Raw genomic sequence first — 23,666 nt, 5'->3', positions numbered from 1 at the left:
GAGTCAAACTGCCTTGCACCTGTGAGGTAGAAAACTTTCTGGACTACACACAATCACACTTAACATGCTTCCTGTAATCTACCGGTGAAAGTATGCCAAACACCTGTGCAAATGTCACAAAGTGGACATTTGTTCTGACCATATTAGGGCATGCTGTTGGCCACTCTTTCTTCTTTGTGGGAGGGGCCAAATATGTCTTTGCTGTTGTTGTTGTTGTTGTGGCTGCTATTTGCTTTTCAGAGATTGATGAATGTTTGAACGAGCAAAAACAAGTTGCTGTCCAATTATGTGTGTTGAGTGAAGTTCTTGTCGCGATTATGGTACTAGACCGAGACATTTTTGTGATCATAAATGATACACATCATTGGGCAATGGCCCAAGACATTGATATGAGGTCATGGTAGGCATGGGCAAGAACAGTCTTCAGTCATTCCAAGTTATTCCACTTGGCATTTTGCGTAAACTTGCCTGGTGACTCAATCATATTTTCGGCACCAGTTTTTGAATTGCAAGGGGCTCAAAAGGGGAAGGGTGGTGGGGGGGGGGGGAGAATAACTCTACAGTTGACAGCCTTCCTCTTAAAACACAACTCTGCAGTTAACAGCCTTCCTCTTTAAACACAGGCCTTTACAGCATCATCATAGATCTCGTAAACTTCAGATGCTTGTCATAACAGTTTAAACACAAACACAGATGAATTCCCAAACAGATAAACAATGCTTTACTGATCCTCGTAATAAACTGGAGCCTTGTCTGGCATCATTTAGAAAAGACTTTACATGTAAGGTTCATTATTTCTCCCTTCCTTGCTGCCAAATTAATCTAGTTTATTTGGACAGTGGAAGGGATGTTTTGAAAGAAAAACTAGAAATCTAGATCAAATTTCTGGGGCATTATGCACAGCAATTACATGTTTCATGTGTTATAATTCCTACTGATTAGTATCAATGATCATTCATGCTAACAATAGCATATCATTGTTTATCTCTTTTTTACAATTCTGTCAAAAAGGATATTTCCAGTTCAAGTACTTCAGTCTGAAGATTGTCCATGAACCTGTGAATATGTCAGAATTTTGTGAGAAAAATCCATTGTAACATAAAACGGCCTTAGAATATATTTTAATATCAAATTCTTTAATACAGACAGATAAATAGAGAGAGAGAGAGAGAGAGAGAGAGAGAGAGAGAGAGCCAGACAGAGGGAAACAGGAAGAAAAGAGACACAGAAATAGAAGAACATGAAAACAACCAAACCATCATAAAACTTTTAATACACCATACATTATGATTCATTCTCTTTAAAACCTCTTTGCCATGTGACCGTGCACATTATTCCACACTCTTAAGAGAACAAAAACAACATTATCACAGCCAAATATGGACTCCTAGATAAAGAGTATTGTCAAGAGTTACACTTGAATAGCAAGACCACTACTGATCACAAGTCAACGGCTGCCCATATTTTGAAAAAAAAAACAAAACAAACTTAAATATAACTTTCATCTCTTTCACCATAATACAGAGTCAAGAATAGTATTAAAAAAAAAGTTTTGGATGAGTGACATCATCAGCAGTCTCTGTTCATTCTCTACTGGCTTTAAACTTGACAAGATAAGGAAAATACAAGGTGAGGAGTATCACCAGTTAATTTGAAAAACACTACTAAGGTCTTCTGGCATCAAATACCAAATTATCGATTATTACTTTAACCCTGAATGGCTTAGACTTGTGACTTGCTACATCAAGTGATGGGCAGATTTTGATGAGCTCTGGATTAATACCACAGTCGACGTCATCAGTAACCACAGAAAACGGCTACAACCTTATCTGTCTGAAGTAATTACATGCGAGCAGTATCCTGAAAATGTCCCGAACAGGTTTCGTAAACTGAAGGCACACCTGCTCACAGAACAAATTCGGTTCTCAAACTAAGTCTACCAATGTTGCAACAGCATGATGAAAAGAAATACCTGTGGTATTTTTCCTATTTTATTAGTGTTCCCCAACATCTTGTGGGAATGTTTCTTTTCCTTTTAAAGCTATTTGGATAAAGAATGATGCATTTAATGGGTGAATCTTCCCAAAGACAGTTTAAAGTGAAATTCCATGCCATGTTCAACTTGGCTTTGATAAGTATAATGAAAAAATTAGAATTGAAGAGCCTTCATCAAAATTGGACCTAAACATCAATAAAAGAAAATCAAGGAATTTGGAAGTTTCATGTTTTCATCGAACAGTGATAGTAGTAGCAGTAATATAAATTGGATGAGGTGATGATATCATGGACTCAAATCGTTAAGAAATCTTCATGAAAAAAATGACATAAAGAAGTAAAACTAGTGTACATGTAGTTTGCATCACTTTTTTTTTTTTTTTTGGGGGGGGGTATCTAAACAACCAATCTCTATTTCTTCTTCTTTTTCTTCTTCATTTTTTTAATGTTTATCTCTATTGAGGGGGTGGAGGGGGAGGGCTGTAGTTATGATAAACCAGAACCTTTATTTTAAAGGGAAGGCAAACCCCAAAAGCAATGTGGATTGAGTGAAAGCAGCAACATTAGTAGAATACATCAGTGAAAGTTTGAGGAAAATCGGACAATCGATGCAAAAGTTATGAATTTTTAAAGTTTTGGTGTTGAAACCGCTGGATGAGGAGACTACTAGAGGATATGACGTATGAGTGGACAACAATACAAAGAAAATATAAAGGAAATTCAACAAAAATTCAATTTTCTAGAATTATGAAAGAGCAATGGACCAACCTCTTTCAGAAAGCAGGGGGAATAATTGCTACCCCTAACATATGTCAACATCAAGTTGATGGAATTGTAATTTTCATGAAAAATTGATTTTTGTAGAATTTTCTTTATATTTTCTTGGTATTGTTGTCCACTCATACGTCATAACCTCTAGTAGTCTCCTCGTCCAGCGGTTCCAACACCAAAATTTAAAAATTCATAACTTTTGCATCGATTGCCCGATTTTCCTCAAACTTTCACTGATGTGTTCTACTAATGTTGCTGCTTTCACTCAATCCACATTGCTCTTGGGGTTTATCTTCCCTTTAATATTTTTGTGCACAGACCAATGGGCGAGTTACGAGTTGAGGACATTCTCATTTATAGTTCATTTGCACATAAAGTTGTCACCAATATCACTATTCAATAAAAATGTTAGAATTCCATACCTGTCTTAATCTCAAGTGGAATGCTGAGGTAACATGTACTATTCTATTTACCTGATTTTATTTTCATTGTCAAAAATACCCAAGGTACCCTGGGTTTGGTGCTTAAAGGCATGGTATAGTTTCGGTTGAGATGGGGTATTTAGATTTAAACTTTTTAAAGGGTAATTAGAAATCACTTATGAAATATTAAAGAGCATACATTTCTTAGAGGAATTCAAGGTTCATTAGATGAAAATCGGTTTTGAAATGGCTGAGATATTCAAGAACAAAGTAAAACAAAATGGTCCTAATAAAAGGTGGGTCCCATCTTTTATTAGGACCTTTTTATTTTGGATATCTCAGCCATTTCTAAACCAATTTTCATCAAATAAACCTTGAATTCCTCCTAGAATTGTATGCTTTTTCATATTTCATGAGGTTTCTCATTATTTCACACAAAGAAAGTTGGAAACCTGGGGGGTGTTTCATCAACGCTTATCAGTGCCGACAACTGTCGGCGCTGACCAATTTCAGCAAAATCCTTGGTTTTGATTGGCTGAGATGCTCTGGTCACTGACTGTTACTATGGTGATTCAAGTTGTCGGCACCGACAAACGTTGATGAAACACCCCCCAGAAGTCCCGTCTCGACCGAAACTAAACTATCCCTATCGCTCAATGCCAATGCCTATTGTTAGTACATTAGTACACAGAGGTTGCCTCTTTGACAAGAACTCATCGTGCTCTTTCTTGGTGTTTTTTTTTTTTTTTTTTCATAGTAATCATTCAAGACAACAACTGTAGCACTGACAGGATGGATGCTTCTTGCAAGTAAACAAAAAATATTGACAACAAAACTCACGAAGAAAATGTCTTGTAGTCCAGCGTGTCCGTCCCCTTGGGTCCAAAGAAGTACCGCAGGAGAGTGGTCTCGTTAATCTTCAGCTTCGGTGAGGACAAGATGAAAAGTGAAACCGCTCGTTAGTGAAACAATTTCCACAAGAAGTGAAGCAAAACAAAGCAAATCAAAAGTTTGAACATAATGCATGTCACATACTTTTGAAATAATGAATTTGGTCATGGAAATATGTGAAAGGGACACAATGGGGAATGATTTAATTTCATAAATTTGATGGATTTGCAGGAAGATGAAAAAGAGAAAATGGAACTGGGAGGACACTATTATTTTAACAAGCAGGGTGGTCCACAATGTGAAATTTCGGCATATTGCATGGAAGCACGCCAAATCAGAAAATCATTTTAATAATGTGTGTGAATGTACAGCTTAAAGCACACATGACTCACATTGATACCCTTGCAGCCAGGTTCTTGATGAGCTCTGGTGCTATCTTAGCATAATTTTTGACCATTTGATTACTACAGTGTACGAGCTGTATTCCAAATTTAAAAAGCATGAAATTTTGTTTTTTTGTTTATCGACATATTTGCAAGTTGTTGTATTTTTATTTCATCATGTTACAAATCATAGGCAGGGCGCTTAGAGAATGCTGTGTGTTTCTGGGTTTTTAGGCTGTTGTTGTATCACCCTAAAAACCATCACGGACCACCCTGCATAAGTCACATTAGGAGGAAGTCATGAAGACAACTGTGTACATGTGATGCGTGGGTGAAAGATGGACTAACTATCACAAACCAGTCTGGTATCAAGTTTTCACAAAGTTTGACTCATACAGCTAATGCACCCTTCAGCTCCTCATCAGCTATCATTAAAATAAAAGCTTCTAGAGCTGCACACTCACTTGCTCATTCTGTCTTTCTTGCACCCAAACCTCCTCTCCCTTTACTCCCCCCCCCCCCCATCAATGTATCATTGTGGAATGGCTGCCTATGAAAGTGCATAAGACGTGACTTATTGTTCAAAACCCCCTGGCAGGTGGAAGTAGAGCAAAAGAATGGTACACATTCTCTCTGTTAATAGGCTGAGGTATATCCTTTCATCTGCAGCATGCTATTTTTAGTGGAAACACGGCGAACAGATTACGTCGGCTGCTTCAAGGTTCAAGTTCAGCTGCCGAAGATGCTTCTGAGAAAAATTGCTATAAATGATCATGGAGAAGTATTTTTGAACTCAAGATGGCACAGATGGGGGAGGGGTCTCGTTTTATATCCATTCAACTGCCTCTGAGGTTGTTTGAACAGTTTGATGACTTTTGCTGTTTACAGATTTCATCAGCAGAATTTTGACAGCTGCCAATTAAAAGTACACATGAGACCTCTTCAGATCATGGAATAAACTGAGGGTGAAATGAAGTGCATTCCAGCCAGCTTGTTACAGTTCCCTTGTATAAAACAATCTACAAGAAATTGCAATGAGATATTTTATTACACACACTCTCCTTCTCACCATACCATTCATGCACAAGGTAAACATATTTGTAATGAATATGATACAGTTGCTTCAACATACAGTCAAACCTGTCTGTAGCGGCCACGCAAGGGAAACAAAAAAAGTGGCCGTTGTAGACAGGTGGCTGCTACGACAGGTTTGACTGTACAAGGATTTGTCTGCTACCTCATTAAAGGGAGACAGCATTTGCATTTTTCACAGTTGACAAAAACAGCACCTTCTCCCAGGTTTGAAAGCTCTAATTCAGGTGCACAAAAACCACTTTGATGAGATTTTAAACCACCCTATGCAACCTTCCAGTATCTTCAGGCACAGCTAAGGTTTGTTATTCTCTAGAGCAAAATTAGTCACAAAATTCACTTCCCTCACAAATTCCACAACGTCACAGAGTTAATCTGCATACCAATTCGTATCCCCAAGTCACTGCTTAAACTAACAAATGTTAGACAGCAACATAAAACAGCTGCACATGTATTCCGATAAACGATCTAACCACATGCCAAGAAATACAAATGACACATCATTACATCCATACGCCCATGGACAGACCAACACCTTTTACAATTGTTAGTTCCTTCTACTAGTGTACTTATCAACTCACAAAACATATGACAAGCCATCTACATTTATCTGTAAAAAATACCAACTTAACAAACAATGCAAATAGTATGTAGTTGGAATACATTGATGCACTGAAATTATACTGTTGATCATTGCAAAATGATAATTTGACGGATGGACTTTACTATTGACAGAAAGACAATTTATGAATCTGAAAGTTCTCAAGTTTTGAACCAAAACTACTTTCCTTATACACAGCAGATTGTAATACTTTGATGTATAAGTCATACAATGCTTTTGTTTGTTTGTTATAAAAGAAAATGCTTTTTAAGTATTGTTAGAAGATTATAAATGACCTATATCACTGTTTCCACATGACATCAATTCTCTCAATCATATTTGATACAAAAACACTGTCAGAAAAAAAAAAGAGACCAACAGAATAACAAACAAGTGTCATACGTCCTTCAATGCAAGTCTTACTGCTTTCTCCAATAAGTCTTGATATTTCTATACCCTTCCATGACTGTGTATCTAAACATGTGAAAGAGTAAAATGTGTATGACATGTTCCTGGATTGGCAAATTTGATCAATGTTCTTGTTTTGACCAGCATCATACATGATTAATCCACTCCATTTGATTTCCATCAAGTGCATGAGCATCCTATATCGAATAACTGAATGCACTTACTGGATCACACCAGGAAATTTGTCTGGTCATGAATGAAACATGGTGTAAAGCACTTCTGTATTACTTTTTCTAATGCATGCTATGGATGACTGACTGCATTTACGATATCATACATAATGAGGACATGTACTGTAAAAGTGGAAATTCTTGTGCGATCAATTTTTCATGCTTGGCTGGGTATGATGAATTTTCATGTTTTCAATTTGATGGATGCTTACAAAAAATGAGTGAGCACTTCAAACAAGTCACAGCTGCCACGACAGTTAAGAGGCAACTGGTTTGAATCACAAATTCATGTGGTTTTATTTTTGTGCTAGTTGAACGTCGCACCAAATGGCCAAATATTTGCACATCGCAAAAAATGTCCTCTTATACAGTATACCATATAAAACTGGTGAGAGCTGATGTGTATCTACAACTTTCTTTCTACAGTTATGTTAGGGATGGCATCACTACAGCAATTGATGTGGTTACCAGGCAACCGTTGGATTGCAGAGTTAGAGGCGGGTTGGTTTAGTATTCACATTTTCTCTTCTTCTAAACTTCTAGGTATTAAGTATTATGTATGTATGTATGTACCAATTCTGACTACAGCATACAGCTGAACCGTGGCATATATATGATCTATGGGTGTTAGCTTTGCCCTGTAATAACCCCCAAAATCCAAGTATTAAACCCTTGGCGAAGGTTTGGAAAGCTTTTAATGAAAAAAAGAAAGAAGAAGAGATGAATGTTGTTGCTTTTGCTTCACAATCATATCAAAGAGATATACCATATATCAATATGAGTAGAGATTATACTTAAGGCAACAACACTGCACTAAGACTTAACATATCGTCGCTGGGGTGACAAGACCTTGTATCTGCATTTTGGTGAAAATGACTTTTTTGGATTAATGGTCAAATAATTGGTTATGTGATGTCCTGTCCAAATCCCAATTGTCTTACTAAAAACATGAAGCCACCACGGCATGTCAAAGGAAAGGCTATCCCATTTGCCACAGTGCTTTGGCTGCCATGTTTTTTGGCTCTCCTGAACATTTGACATATTGTAGATACAAGGTCTTGTCGCCCCAGCGACGATATCACAATTCCATTCAGTAAGGTCACAGAGTTTACCTCCCTGGTAAGGCTAATGAATAAGAAGCCTACACAGACCCCCCCCCCCCCCAAAAAAAAAAGAAAAAAGAAAAAAGAAAGACAATAACCATTCTGAAAAAGATTACTTGTTCTTCACTGAGAAAAACCTATGTCCTAATTGGTAATTTAAGCTCTAAAAACCAAATTTACAGTTTTTATTGTTATTCATTTTTTATTCATTTATTTATTTTTTTTTACAGGGACAGGTTTCAGAAGGCACAATACTATTTGCATAGGCACCCTTCAGAACACAAGTATATGCAGTTTCTCTTGACATACTGTGGAATTATCCCAACCACACTTGACATGGTTGATGAAATACCTTATTCCATGTATTAAATTTCTACTAGTAGTACTTCATGAAACTAGCAAAGATTCCAAGTTTCTCTGCAGTATGAATCTAATTTTTTGCTTTTATATCATGTTTAAAGTACACATCATAAAGTCATTAACTTTGTACGAGCAATTATGTAGTCACTTAAAATAAAGAGTTTTGAATTCATCTGCAAGAAGGACAAATACCCTTCATTTTTATATCAAACAACCTTGTGGGGAATAGGCTTAAGGTGTAGAAAAAAATTAATGCATACTGACTAAAACGATTCTTGAAATGTATCAACATTATTCTGTTGCTCATAGAAAATTCCATGCTATTTTCGCTGCTTTTTTTTTTTTTTTGTTGTTGCTAGAATTGATGATAACATTAAAACATACATGTAACACTTAGGGAAGAAATCAGTTAATGTATTCAAAGCTTATAAGTTTCCACAAGAGGTATCCTTATTGATTTTTGCACAAAGACATGGTGGGTTACTAAAGTAACGATCTCCATGATGACGGAGACTGATATAAAAAGTTGTCAGCTGAAAACCAGAAGAGCACAATCACTATTCATGAAATAAAAAGTTTATTTAATTAAAAGGGGGTGGATTTATATGCATTGTTCCTAATATCAGATAAAATAGCGTCCTTCTGGTTTTGATTTTTAACATTTTACTGCAAATGAAAATTAAAAATTTGACCACATATAAAGAGGAGATCGGCGCTCTACAATGTGATAACAATAATTTGATACCCCCCCCCCCTCCCAAACTGCGATAACAGCCTTCTGGCTCTCAGCATAAGAAGTACATGTAAGTTACTGGTGCATGAGTAAGGGAGTTTGCAATATCTCCCATTCTGTGTCAATGGGAGAAGAAAAGCTAATCAACTAAGCTGAATAATAAAAGGAAGGGCAATGTATGGACTAGAAAAAAAAAATACTCAGACAGCTCAGCTCTAGGAGAAGGTTGTCCATGTACATGACATCAATTAGCCACTGTGATTTTCTTCAGTGAGTTATTTTTTGTATAAGATCTTTACGTGCAGGAAGGAAATGGATTACGTGGTGTGTGATTGCCTGTTAAGATACTGGTATCTTGGGTACAGTCACAACATTTAGAAGAAGCACAACATTGTCAAAACGGAATACATGACTATAAAGCTAGGGCAAAGGGTTCTAGTTGGTAGTGTCGGCATAACCATGTGCATGGGTAGCAAAAATGGGGGGGGGGGGTGGTGGGAGGAGGAGGGGACGTAGGGTGTGACGCTACTCTCTATCTCTCGTATAGTATTAACAAGTTGAGGACGAGTCCCGAATATACTCGGGCAAGTGTCTATGAGAAATGTGTGTTGTATCAAAATCAGTCCATCCTAAATGGGTTAACAGATTAGAAATTGCATGATTTGACACCACGTTGACAAGGTTTTACAAAAGGGGCAAAATAAGAATGGCATACATTCATGCATACATCAATACATACATAAATACATATCATTGTTGAATGTCAAATTGGGATGAAAGAGGACAAATCCTACAATATATGGGACTGGGGAGAGGCGGCGGGGGGGGGGGGGGGGGGATGGCAGTTGAATGGGGATTGGTGGAAAAAGGGACAGTTCATATTTTCTGTCTACTTTATGCTCTTTTTTGTCTATCATGCCACTATGGGAGGGGGGGGGGGCACAAAAGGGGTAAAAGGCAAAGATGCAAAGAATTGGTACTTCATCCCACACGGGTGATTTCAAGAAATCCGTCAACGGCACAGCATTCGGTGGGTAACCAGAGCTCTGGGGATGGTATGAGCAAAAATGAAAAAAAAAAAGGAAGACACATTAAGAGTGCCAAGCAGTGAGAACGCGGACAGGCAGAGCAACCAAATCATCCAAAAACAAGATGCTGGTTTGCATTCGTTTGGGACACAGGTCTAAGGCTGGAAAAGAGAAAACGTTACAAGGGAGATACAGACACACATGTACAAGTGGAACACACAAGAGAGATTGCACATGTCTGTAGAAATATTGCGTCTGTACATATGAGACATACAGATACAAGGCAAGCAAAGAAAATAAAAAAAAAATGCAGAAGATGTGGCATAATATATAAGAGAGAGAGACAAATATAGATAGACAGAAAGATAGATAGACAGAAAGATAGATAGACAGAAAAAATAGATAGGCAGACAGACAAATAGATAGTTAGATAGATAGATAGAAAGACTGACAGATGGACAGTCAGATAGATACTACATAGACAAGTAGATAATGGACATATAGATGGAAAGATAGAAAGACAAACATACAGATAAAAACTTTAAATGTATAGGTAAAAGATATGAGATAGATAGATGAATAGATAGATAGATAGATAGATAGATAGATAGAGAAAGAGAGAGAGAGAGATAGAAAGATAATTAGATTAGATAGACAGGCAGACAGACAAATAGACATATAAATCATAGACTGAGAGGTAAATAAATAGAAAGAGAGATAGATAGATGGATAGATAGATAGAGAGGCAGACAGATAGAAAGATAAATAGATGATAGATAAATACATACATAATTATATTGAACATATGAGATTTACATGTCCTTCAAAGCCAAAGTGCAGATGCACGGCCAATGCAAGAAGCAAACAGCAAAGCGTCTTTCATTCCAGCTTGCAAATCATGCTGGAAAACAGGGTGGCTGGCCCTCCAACTGTCTAAATCTTTTGACAACCTGAGATGTGTGTAATCTATGATAATGGTATCTTTTAGTGTGGCAATGGTCTTGTCCTAAAATGAAAAAAATAATCATTCAATCAAAGGAAGCAAAAAGAAAACAAATAAAAATTATATTCAAATAAAAGGAAATAAAAAGGATAAGCTGAAAATACTTCAATATCACAGACAAGATTTACTAGGCATATCTCAAGCTTTTTCTCCCCGCTCCCCTTCCCCTATCAAGAATTTAAAAAGCCACGGAGGAGCACTTGAGTGCTTGGATTCGGCGTCAATTGTCTTGTTGTCTGAAGCTATTAGCTGTGCTTGTTGCCGACATAACGTCTTTACTGGGTATCATGAAAAATGAGAATGACAGAATATTAATTGTGTGGTGCCACAACGCCAACATGCCGGCAGCTGCCAAGATGCTCACTCGCGTCAGCTGATGACACATGTGTGGGAAAGATCCGCCTTTCCAGGAATTTGCCCTGGTGATGACTTTTTGTTTTGTTTACAAAACTTACTCATTCTGACACAAGAATAGAGGGTCAACATGTATGTCTTATTAGTAATGGCGATCATGATGTTTTAAGTGTTAGCTTCCAAATAAGACATATGGATGTTTGTAACTTGTTTTTAGGAGATACTGGCTAATTGTAACACTATTTTGTGACTGCATATGTGCATGTGCATTTGTATGCATACTTGCATGTTGACTGTGTCTGGGTATTCATTGGTGTATACATGTTTGTGTGTCCATATTATGTGTGTTGGGTGGAAAGAGTGCTGGTTGAATAGCTCTTAGACCAAGGATAAGATAATCCTAAAGAATATTGAAGTACTGCCAAAGGCATCACAGTGGACGTTTGTGTATGAGCAACAAGGATATGGTAGAAAACATCCTTCTCTAATCTTCAATTTGATTCTGATTTGAATTGATTCATTTCACATGACCGCTGGGGGAAGCAATGAATGCTTTAAATGCAAGCAACCCGCTGGATCAACAGCTCTAAATCTCATCCAAAGGACTAAACACTTAAAGAAAGAGGGCCTTATCTAGGCCAGCAAGCACTGCAGTCACGGGACTAGAACCGGAAACCTTGAGAGTGACAGTCCCTGGTCTCTTCTCATCAACCAATCCCCTGCAGCTCCCTGGGTCCCAGAACCTCTACAAGGCATCTCTGTCACGCTTCATGAAATCCATTGCTTCATCCGAACTTAAAGGTCTAGTTTACCTTTGGGAGCAGTGATTTCAAAAATGTTCAAGATATCACATTTGATGCATATGTGTAGGTCTGTTGTATCATAAAACATCCTACCATATTAAATATTTGCAATAAAACCTAAAATATAAGGAGATATCAGGGTTTTTCTCAGTAAACCGTAACTGTATACGGTTTAGTCTGGAAACATTTTTATTATAACTATTGTTCACATTTTGTGTATTTAACAACACTTAACATCGATTATACGGATTCAAATTTTGACAGTGGTTGTTTCTATCCCTAACTCACATTTTAGAACTATTTTAAAGCACTAATGCTTTCATCTGCAAATGGTAAATTATGCCTTTAAAACTACATCTCCCTAAGAGAACTCTCTGCTTTTCCAAACTTCCACATGCTATTTTCACAATCTAATACCACAAGGATAATGCAATTATGTGTGAATACACACATCTATGCAGCTGAAATGTTCAAGCAAACTTTTCATGGATCTAACCTTCTAAGCTATCAATACAGAATATCATTGACGTAAAAACAAAATAGAGAGATGACTTTATTGCATGTAAGTATCATTCATGGTGACACTTTAGAGCGTGATAGTGTATGACACACATGCTTATTCCTTTTCTTGTGAGTTGTTATGACAAGATGCATTGTGGGATTGGTTTATGATTTGAAATTTCGGAGTAGATGAGATGATTCATAAATGACATTACTGTCACTCGGTGTTCCAGTAGTAATGACCACAAAAAGAATTTGAACATTTGAATAAAGGTAAAATGGTATTGTTAGCCTTGGTAATGACATAAGTATTTTTTTTTTTCATGCATAATTGGCAATACAAAAACATTGGTATGTATCGAGGTACTTGCACATGATTTTCGACAAAACTGACACAGTGAACAAGGCAATAGGTGAACAATAATAGATACGACATCTGCGTGAAGGGGAGGAATGCTCGTAAAGCAGTGCATTGTGGGTAGATATGACTGACAGTGGTTAGTGGTGCATGCACAGCAGCAAACACAATGCACGTGGGGTGGGCAAGGATGTAGATCGTGCTTCGATGTATGAATGAATCACAGTCACAATGGCTGATGATGTGATGATGACCGTTCGATGTAAATGCCAAAAGTGACCAGTGACCAATACTACAAGTTTGACCGCACAATGGATGAGTCGACGGTGAAAATTGTTCGTACTGTATCTCCATACTGATATGTCATTTCAATGTCTTGCGCAGAGCAACATATCACTACTTAGGTTGTCAAAGATATCTGATCAGACTGCACATACACACACATGAAATGATTCTTGAAGAGTCTAGCATCACAGCGCTCTAAAGCTTCACATCATATCTCAGGGATGATGAAAGGAAAATTTGATGGTTGCGGTAATGTCTAGCTTCTCTCCAACTCCAGAGGAAGGCTTGATAAACAAAAAAAATTAAGTATTTAAACAAATCTATTCAATCACTCATCTCACACAAATGACACTTAAACACTTGGGCTGACAATGAAAGATGGCATGAAGATGACAATTACAAAACAGTGTCATAATACTCAACACTAAAAAAACAATTAATCATATAATATCAACACCAGCACTATGATGATATAACTTAAATGCTTTCTAATCTCCTCACTCTTTCTGACAATCCCTGCTACAAAAGGATCTTTGCCGTTGTTTTCTTACCCATCATACTCGCCAATTTACAAGGTTGGCTTTTAACATGGGCTACAGAATTTTGAAAATGGCAATACATGTGCAATTTATGTAAATGTTGATAGCACTTCTGCTGCTAAGAAAAAAAACAAACATATCTTTGTTTAGCCACATCAATACTAGTTATCTTTCATTTTCCTTCTTTAAAAAAAATGTCCAAGAAGATACTATGTTTAGTGTAAGAAATAATTACACTAACAGCAATACTGTCAGGCAATATCAACAAAGTTCAGCAAGGATTTTTTTTTTTTTTTTTTTGGGGGGGGGGGGAAGGGGTGGGTGGGTAAAAGAAATTGTACCAATGATGTGAAATGATGACATGATGACATTTTTTGGTAGAAACAAGTAATCTAGAGGCAGTAAACTCTTCTCTGGGTGAAGTTTCTTTAGGACAAGATCAATATTTCCCTCAGCATGAAGTAGCATACCAATCATACCATATGCAACATTTGTAGAACTAAAAAAAAAAAAAAAAAATCAAGTGGTGCATGAGAAAATTTCACACCAGGCTAGACAATACTTATCAGAAAAGAAACTAAGCATTCAACAGGATTAGTGCAAATCCCCTGTACGACTGCTGGGACAGAGTTTTAAAATATTTCTTTCATACACATGTAGATAACAACTATAGTCATTTGCACGATAGCACAGAGTTTTAACATTTTCAGGGAAGCTTGGTACTGTCCAAAAAAAGAAGAAGTCATCAACATTGTTACTATACAACAATCCAACTAATCCACAAAAGCTTTGTACTTCAAGGTATTTGTGCTGGTGCTCTACAGTCCCCCCCCCCCCCCAAAAAAAAAAAAGAAAAAAAAAAGAAAAGAAAAAAATAAGATGGGTAGTGTGACTTCTAGCGTGCTGCGAGAGAAGAGTTTACACGTCAAAGACTACTTTACACTAGGCTTCCCACAAAGAAAAAAAAAAAGAATCATATTGCAGATACTCAAACTGATCGATGAGGGAAAGGGTAGGGTAAAAACAAAACTCATATGGGTTGATAATGAACACAACTGACATCTCAGTCATACTCAGTGTGGTCTGAATGTTTGTTTACATCTTCTCCACTTGTTTATGTTTTTTTTTTCAATCACACATGTCAGCATGTACAAGAATGACTGAAATGACAAATTGAAAGAAAATAGACATATAGGAATTTGACTGAAAAGACTGCCTTATATTCTAAGTTTTGTTGTGATTTTGTTTTTTTGTTTTTTAACTACAGTGAGTACACTGTATGAAGATGGTAGACTTTACCATACATTTGAAAGTATATCTATACCTAATTATATACATCAGAATATACTAAATATACATTCCTGCACATTTTGTCCTGGAAATGCGGGAAGGGTAACAGTGTGATAGAACAAAGAAATTGCATGTCTAAACACCGCTCTTTACACATGTGATGATGACATTAACAACGCATGATGGAAAATAAGGAAGAAGACCCCGGAACTCAATTTACAGCAACAATTGACCAATACAGAACACTATACCAAACAACTCAACACATACATTTCTTCACACTTACATTTTTCACTCTTGCTGCTTGCTAAGCACATAATGTGTACACAGAGCAAAGTTGATTGTTTTTTTCAATAAAGAGTACAAATTTATAGGGCACATGTTAAAATGAAATTATTTTCAAAGGTAATAAAACCTTGAAAGCAGAAAAAATACTGTCAATAATTATTTGGTTTGTGAAGAAAAAGTATACCATTCATTTTAAGGCTTAAGCCCCCGTCACACTACAGCGTATAAATCAGCGAATGCCTAGCGGATGGGCAAAATTTGGCAAAGTCCAGATACGCTCGAATCCGCTCGAATCCGCAAGCAAAACGTCGTTTTCGAACGTTCGCCTAACGAATGATGAGCATATGCTAACCGTGTTACGAGCGGATTAAGTAGCGAATGAAAGCGAATGCGTACAGTCCGTCCAGCGGATGCTGAACGGACAAAGCGAATGAGGAGCGAATGCCCAACATATGCAGAGCGATACTGCGGCAGTCACGTGAGGGATCTCGACTGACGCACATTTTCCCAAATCATTTTGAGTAGTGACAGTGTCGAGTAACGTTGTGATTGTGAGAATGGCCCCCAAAAGAAGGAAGGAGAAGTCACCACCAAGTGCTGCTGATGTCATTACCCTCGACAGTCCTCAAGATTCCTGTGTTCCTTCTGATGATCACGTTGACGATGATGTGGGGAGTCCAACATCCTCCATTACGTCTGGTGCCTCCAACTGTTCCTAGCCTGGACCTTCAGCGAAAAAAAAGAAAAAAAGCCAGAGGCAAACGCCTGGACTTTAATATCCCGGAAGTTCGATGAGAAGCTAATTATACAACCCGAACTGCCCTCGTCTTCGGATCCAGGCCCTGGTCCACATCGTTCTTCGATGTTTTCCTCTCCTCCGTTTTCTCTTGTCTTGGATGTATTTGGCGATTGCCAGCTGGTTTAGGTCATACTCATGTTGATGAACAGCTAGAAGATATTGCATCTGAAATCTCTGAGCGTCCTCCATTTCTGATGACCAACTGATAAATGCTACCTGTGCTGTCCAGATTTGCTGTGCGAATTTGGACGAACGGCGAACGAATGAGAAGCGAACGCAGAGCGACCACAACTTTCGATCAGCGGGCGCTAAGCGACCACAAAGCGTATTGTCATTCCGTTCGTCATCCGCTCAAGATTTTGGACATGTCCAAAATCAAAATTTGTCTCCGGCGGATCTCTGCGAATCTCTGCGAACAGCTAGCGGATACAGCGAACGCCAAGCGGGTCACGAACGATGAGCAGCGGATGTGAGCGTATCTCCAAATTTTCGGATCCGCTGGGCATTCGTTGGCTAGATACGCTCTAGTGTGACGGGGGCTTTATATTCCTTTAGAAGTAAACATAGGGTACAAGTTACTGTTAAGCAAGATATATTCGTGGCATGAAATTTTCACAAATTGGAGCTGACAGTCTTTCTTGCAGCATGAAATTTTTGTGAATTACCACTGGCATTCAATGCATAGAGTGCAGACAAGAACTTTTGCCTGCATTTTAATCTCATGAATCTTGGCTGTCACGAAATAGCGATATTAAAATGTACCCGAATTTCTGGTTTTATAGTATTCTTTTATACCAACAGTTCATGTAACCAGAGTTATTTTTACTGACAAAAAAAAAAAATAATTTTGGCCTCTTTCCTACTTTGCTTAATTTATTTTGCATCATTTTGCTTTATTTAGCTTTATTTGCTTTATTTATATTTGAAATGTGGAAAAAGATGTAGATAGGCCAAAATGAGGAATTGAGAACACATTGTCTTTTTTCTCATGTAGGAAAATGTGACAGCAGTTTACAATGGTTTGATTTCAATTACACCAGCATCCTCATGATTTAAGAACTATTAACTTTTCTCTTTGTACTTCCAACTTCCTGAAGATATATTTCTTCTATCCCTCCCTCTCTCTCTTTTTACTCTATCCATCTACCTCTTTCTCTCTCTCCCTCTTCTCTTTTCTTTCTGTCTATCTATCTATCTATTATCTATCTATCTATCTATCTATCCTTTTACTAGTCTCTTTGCCCCTCTCATTCTATCTCTCCTCCCTCCCTATCTTCATCCTTCTCCCTGCAAAGGAATGTCTGAAATGATATCAAATATTTTCCAAGGCAAAGTGGTTCATTTGAATGGTTTGGGCACACACCTGGCTTCAGCTTACATCGTTTAATGACAAATTCTCTCTTCTGCAACTGATTATTTATGCCGATGTAGGGCAATTTGTCAATCAGTTGCATAAAGACCTCTCGACGGAAGAATTTCATGAATATGAAATTTATCTCTTCATTGGTCAATTTGAAAGTGAAACATATATGGGCCAATTTCAGAAATTGAAAGAACAAATGCAATTCTCCACATTGCATATAAATGTAAACACTCAAATGGCAGTACCGGAGCTATTCTATTTCTGTAATTATGTGTTGACAAAGCTGTGCGGGTGCAAAGCTTGTGTGGGCACAACGTCAGTTCTATTCGTAGATTTTTTCACAAACTAATTACATGGTGGGAAAAGAAATATCAATTGCAAGCTCTGAAAATGTATTTCTATTGCAAAGTGACAATGATTTAGTCATGATCAAAAGGGAAAAATTTGATGCCACTACTGCATATATACACTGTGTGTGCGCTTGCTGCACATTACCTTCGCCTTTACCGCAAGTGCACAAGTAAAAATGGAAAGTGTGACCCCGCTCGATCTCCACATGTTGCGTGTGGGTGCTTAAGATCACCTCATTAATTTGCATATAGTGTACAGCAAGCGTATGCAGCGACAAAATGTTTACATTTACATGTGATAGGGAGAATTGTCTCATAATATCATCTGCCAATAAGACAGTAATTAAGAAACCCTTGTGCAGTATTCATAAATCACATCGCAACACAAATGACTGTCTGTGGACCTTACCATAAATACACACTCAATATTCATTTCTTTTCAGCATTTTCAAAAGAGGCACCCCTGAAACTGATAGGCTCTAGTGCTTATAACGCAAGGCATTTTACGATTTGTTTTTCTTACTTCTGTTAGAGCAATTGTAGAACTAATCTATGTTGAAGCCTTGCAACCATTGGTGAGCATCAATACAAACATTAATGACTACTTACCGCACAACATGGCTGGTTGTTGTAGCAACATCAGCATGGAGGATAATTTCTGCTTGGAGTGAGTATTCTCCTTTTTAAATCCTGTGATTCATAATACACTTAAACTCCTCCTTTTCTCTTCAATCATCATAATATTTAGCAACAGTTGTGTGTCACTCTATCCAAAAGTAGGTGATGAGGCCTCTCAATAAAAAAACCCACAAAAATCATAATTACATACAGACAAAAAATTTGGGGTTGAGTACAAGTGTTCTATGCAAAATCATGTTTGAAGGCCTCTGAATACCAGACTAATGAAAAAAAAAAAAAAAGGTTTTACGAACAAGAAAAAGACATATAGAATGAATTTTACTGTATAATTGTGACCAAACCTTGATTAGAGAGCACTGGTTTCCCATGTATTTTTAGCAAACCTGTTAGCTGAATACAAAGTACATAAAAAGCTTTCAGATGCAAATTTGATGCACTTACTCTTAAAATAAAACAAGAACCCAGAAACAAAACTAACAACTTGATTTTGGACCCTCATAGTACCTATATGACTCTCTGTTTCAAGGATAGCATTATGCTTTACACACTAAAAGAAAAAAAAAAATAATTGAGTATAAGTTAGATAAATGATAATTCAGTAACAGGCTCTTCATTATTTCTTTCAACCTATCAGCCGGACAGTATGAAGAAGAAAGAGAGCCTATAAATACTGCCAAGACCAAGAAAATTGCTAGAAGTATAACTCAGATGGAGCAATTTTAGAAAGAAAAACAAAAAAAAGAAAAAGAATATCACCCCAAGACTTAAAAACATTCCTTCATCTTGCATAGGCACAAGAAAGTGCTTCTGACCAAGTTCATTTGCTTAGCCAGATTGTCAGTTTCAACCCTGGTTCTACCTCCTGCATGACAATGGAATCTCCCACTCCCCTTCTCACTTCTATACTTGCCCTACAAATGGGGAACATTCCATTCTGCACATGGAGGGAGAGAAGAAGGCATGATAATGAAAACAAATGCAAGATAGACATATCAAAGAGGAATTGATCCAGACTCTGCAATAGGTAAGGGGCTCTGTCTTCATGCAATTACCTTGTTGCTTTTTAAACCACTAGCAACAAAAACATGTGATGGTTTAGTTTTGGAACAGATGCATTAGATGCAACAAATAATGGCTGAATATAACTGTTAGTTCTCTGCCTGTTATGCTGTAATGCATGAATGGGAAGGTACATGTAGCTGGTTATCATCAAATAAATATGGTTGGTGTTTGTTTTTTTTTAATGGTTTGTTTTGCTAGCAATGAAATGCAGGTGAGAATATGCTAGTTTAAGGAAGAAACAATAACTGTATGATCCAAAGTGTTGCTGAAATGGACTGTTAATAAATTTGACATGATGCACATTGCTTGGTATGTGTTTTCTTTCCCTCTGAATCACTGTATGTAGCCTGCCTATCTAGAGTGAAGAAGCACTGACAACTGATAACATAGAGATGTATACATGTTTACCACATGAGAAATCCTGGATAAATAATATATTACAAATACATATACACAACAATAAATATAGCATTTTGATCTAAGTGCCTACCACCATGCAAAACATAATGAACCTTTAAACAGATTGTTATAAAATTACTTGTAAGTGCATTAAACAGCAACAACAAAGTGGTCAAATGAATGTAGCTAAAACCGATTAGGACAACACATAACAGTTTGATTGGACACAATGATTGCTCCACACAACATTAACATTGGCACAATGAACTCATTCTAGTGCAGTTGAAGAAGTGACAGGCACTCTTAGATATGTGTAGCGCCATCTTGAGTCAAAGCCGTGAAAGTGCATAACACAGATCGCAAAGATGAGCATTATATTCTGCTGAACACAAACAGAAGACAGAGGGAATGGGGTATCATTTTGATTTATGGAAAGTACCTAGCCATAAGGGAGTGCTCTTCAAGGACTAAAGTTTACACTCAATGACCTTGAGAAAAAGACTCATATTATATGAATCTACAAAGTGATCAAAATTCTTTGATTTCATTTTCAGTGCTTACTTGTCACAATATTATTATTTTTTTTTTTGTGAGGAGATTTCTTCACACACTTTTCAATTTGGTCGCATGGTTGGTGAACTGATCAGGTGATTCAAAAAATGTAAGTCGGGTGACTTCAGCGTAGGATAAAACTGGAATGTGATCTGCATGTGATAGCACATAATTATCTTCCCACAGAAGTTAAGTGTCTAGGTGCCACAGGGGGAAAAACACAACAACAAAGACAGTCACCAAACCACACTTAAGAAGTGAGTCAAAGTGTGACATCAACCAATTTGGCCATTATTCCTTGGTGAAATGGAACTTTTTAATTTAGAGAGTGCTTTGTTGTTGTTGTTGTTGTTTTCATCATGTTAAACATTTTGGAGATTACTCGAACATGTGCAATGGGGAAAGAAGCCCCTTTCATGTGCACACACGTCAATCAACACGCCAATTATCTGTGGAGTTCAGCATATTTTTTTTTTTTTTAAGTCACTCCTCATTAGATGTCTAGAATGAGGTCATTGCTAATGTGCCATTGGGATGGGATGGGGTGGGGCAGGTGAGGTGGTCTCAGCAAAAGTGCCGTGTGCAGAAGTCGGTTACCTGCTTTGACAAAGTGTCAATACTGGGTTTGTCGGGCTAACAAGGGGGGAAGGATGGATAGAAATGAACAATGAAAGGAAATAAAAAGGACATGCAAACACCATGCATGAATGTGCAATGTCAACAAAACAACTGATTATCTCCCCCCCCCCCCCCCCCCCCCCGAAATAATAAATTTTAAGAAATGTTCAAAGTTGTTACACAGCTGCTTTGGAAATTTTGATTCAGTTTACATGATGCACATGATGCATTCATTCAACATCCTCTAATTTAACACCAATTTATTTTCACCATTAACAGTAACCCTCAATTGGAGTAATACAGGAGTTTCACCATCTGTAGAAATATCTGTCAGATATTTTGCTCTAAACTTAACAACTTTTTAATTGTGAATTTAATATGTACCAACTGATAAACCCTGCAGGATTTCCTTTTTTTTTGCCTGTGTGTGGGTGTGATCAAAATTTTAAATTCGCTTCACATTTGAAATCAAGGGATAATACCCAAAACGATTTACTGTTACAACAATACACATGATGCACCAGTACATCAACAAACTTCATGAATTAGCAATCAACTCAAAAATCACATGAAATCACTGAATAGAAATTCCATGCATCTAATGTTCACATGCATGAGATGAGTCCAAACAAAATCTCTTTCTTTTTTGTTTCAAAGGGAAATTGCATGCCTCACATAGAAGAGCTTACTGCAGATAGAATAGCTGACAAGCATGCCTGAAGTATAAAAGTCACACAACCAATCATTTTTAATAATCACAGAGTAAGATTGAGAAGTCACAGCAACAACCAACCATTGACATAAAAAAAGCAATACAAAAGACATAAAGAATATTCCACTTTTATGGTTTTTTCACACAAATTTACATCCCATTAAAATCAGCTTGAACCCCAGTGATATTCAAATGAAAATTCCAAAGGACGAATGAGATTAATCAGTATTGAAGTGATGCATATTTGTCAGTTTACCATATATTTGCAAATGTAATTACCATCTGTGTATTGAGGCTGGTGAACATTTGCACTTGTCTAGTAAAATTTCTGGGCTAACATGTGAGCTTAATCTCTAATTCCAGATGAAACATATCTGGGGCTTTACACATCCAAAGAACTTTCCACGGATGGGTGTGATGGATACTGTGATCAAGGGCAATGATTTTGAGTAGATTCCATTTTCAGTTTTCAAAGAAAACTCTTGTTCTTTTATTTACTCACTCAATGAACACCTGCATGAGAAGTGGAATATTCCTTTCATAATAATAATAATACAAAAAACATTCACATTCAAAATGGAATCAGTTTTGGGTGTGGCACATTATCCCCCCCCCCCCCCCACCTCTTTCAGTTTGAAGCTTTGACTTCAACTTTGCAAGAAAACAATGGGTGCTAACATTCACATGCTGCTGGCATTTCTCTAGTTCTAAATTATTTTTTACAATGGAAAATGCTCATTCTTGCTCTGCAAACTGGTAAATAAGTTTTAAGACAATATTATACACCCTTGTGTCTCATTTAGATTGATGCCTAACAATTACCAATGATGGCATGACTTTTGAACCACACCCACAAAATTTTCCAGTGCAGTGTGAATATGGTCCATGCACTTTGAATGATTACATATGATACCTGAAGAATCTTTCTCCTCTAACTATCAATTTATCAACCTCAAAAAATTGTTTTCAGCAAGTTTAAGTTTTTACAGTTGACACAAGATAGGTAAACTTGAATAATTTGTGTAAATCTTATAGGCTGTCGTTCTTGGACTTTCCATCCCATTCTTTGGAGTGGAAACAAGACAAATCAACAAACTGCACACACATTATGGTGAAATGGATTATACGAAAAATTAATCATTAATTGACTTTATTGTCGCATGACCAGCATGTTGTTGGTCGTCGATATGAAATGTGTGGATAGCAATACTAGTAGTTGAAATAGATCCCAAAACCACATGATTTGGAGAAATGGGTGTGGACAACATCCCCATGCACCAGAGGAGACCCAAGTAGGACTCCAATTAAAACATGATAACAGTGGAATAATAGGCCCGTTCACACACAAGGGAAAAAGTGCGATTTAAAAATCGATTTTCTTATCGCGATCAAAATTTCGAAATTTTTTCCAGTGTGGACAGAAAAATCTCACTAATTACCGCGATCCTTATCGCGATCCAACTCGCACTATTAGTGCGATTTTTCAGAATAATCGCGATTATTTTGCCAAGCGTCGTGTGTGTGAGCGCGATCGAGATTCCGAAATCGGTATTTTTTGTCCCATCGTTCGTAGCGCGTGCGAAACTCTATTGGGACTGCGGGGTCAGTCTTCGGTCATGCAAGATTCGCGCATGCGCAGTTTGGCCACTGATCGTTCTTTCCTTGCTGCGAAGTGCGATTTTTCCCTGTGTATAAACGGTCGAAAAAAAAATCGAAATTTGGATCGCGATTGAA

The 23,666-nt window shown here is 37.3% G+C and overlaps 1 protein-coding gene across 1 annotated transcript in view; it reads right to left on the bottom strand.

The window, feature by feature from the left end:
* Positions 1-23,666, bottom strand: part of LOC140234721 (calcium uptake protein 3, mitochondrial-like) — a 233,296-nt gene that overhangs the window by 7,063 nt on the left and 202,567 nt on the right. The window contains 3 exon segments of the mRNA XM_072314758.1: positions 1,017-1,056; positions 4,029-4,111; positions 21,200-21,235. Of these exon segments, the coding sequence (XP_072170859.1) occupies positions 1,017-1,056; positions 4,029-4,111; positions 21,200-21,235 (159 nt within the window).

This window comes from Diadema setosum, chromosome 11 (assembly GCF_964275005.1).
Source record: "Diadema setosum chromosome 11, eeDiaSeto1, whole genome shotgun sequence".
Classification (NCBI taxonomy): Eukaryota; Metazoa; Echinodermata; class Echinoidea; order Diadematoida; family Diadematidae; genus Diadema; species Diadema setosum.
The sequence above is the reverse complement of the archived record's forward strand: the minus strand, read 5'-3'. Positions and strand labels throughout refer to the sequence as shown.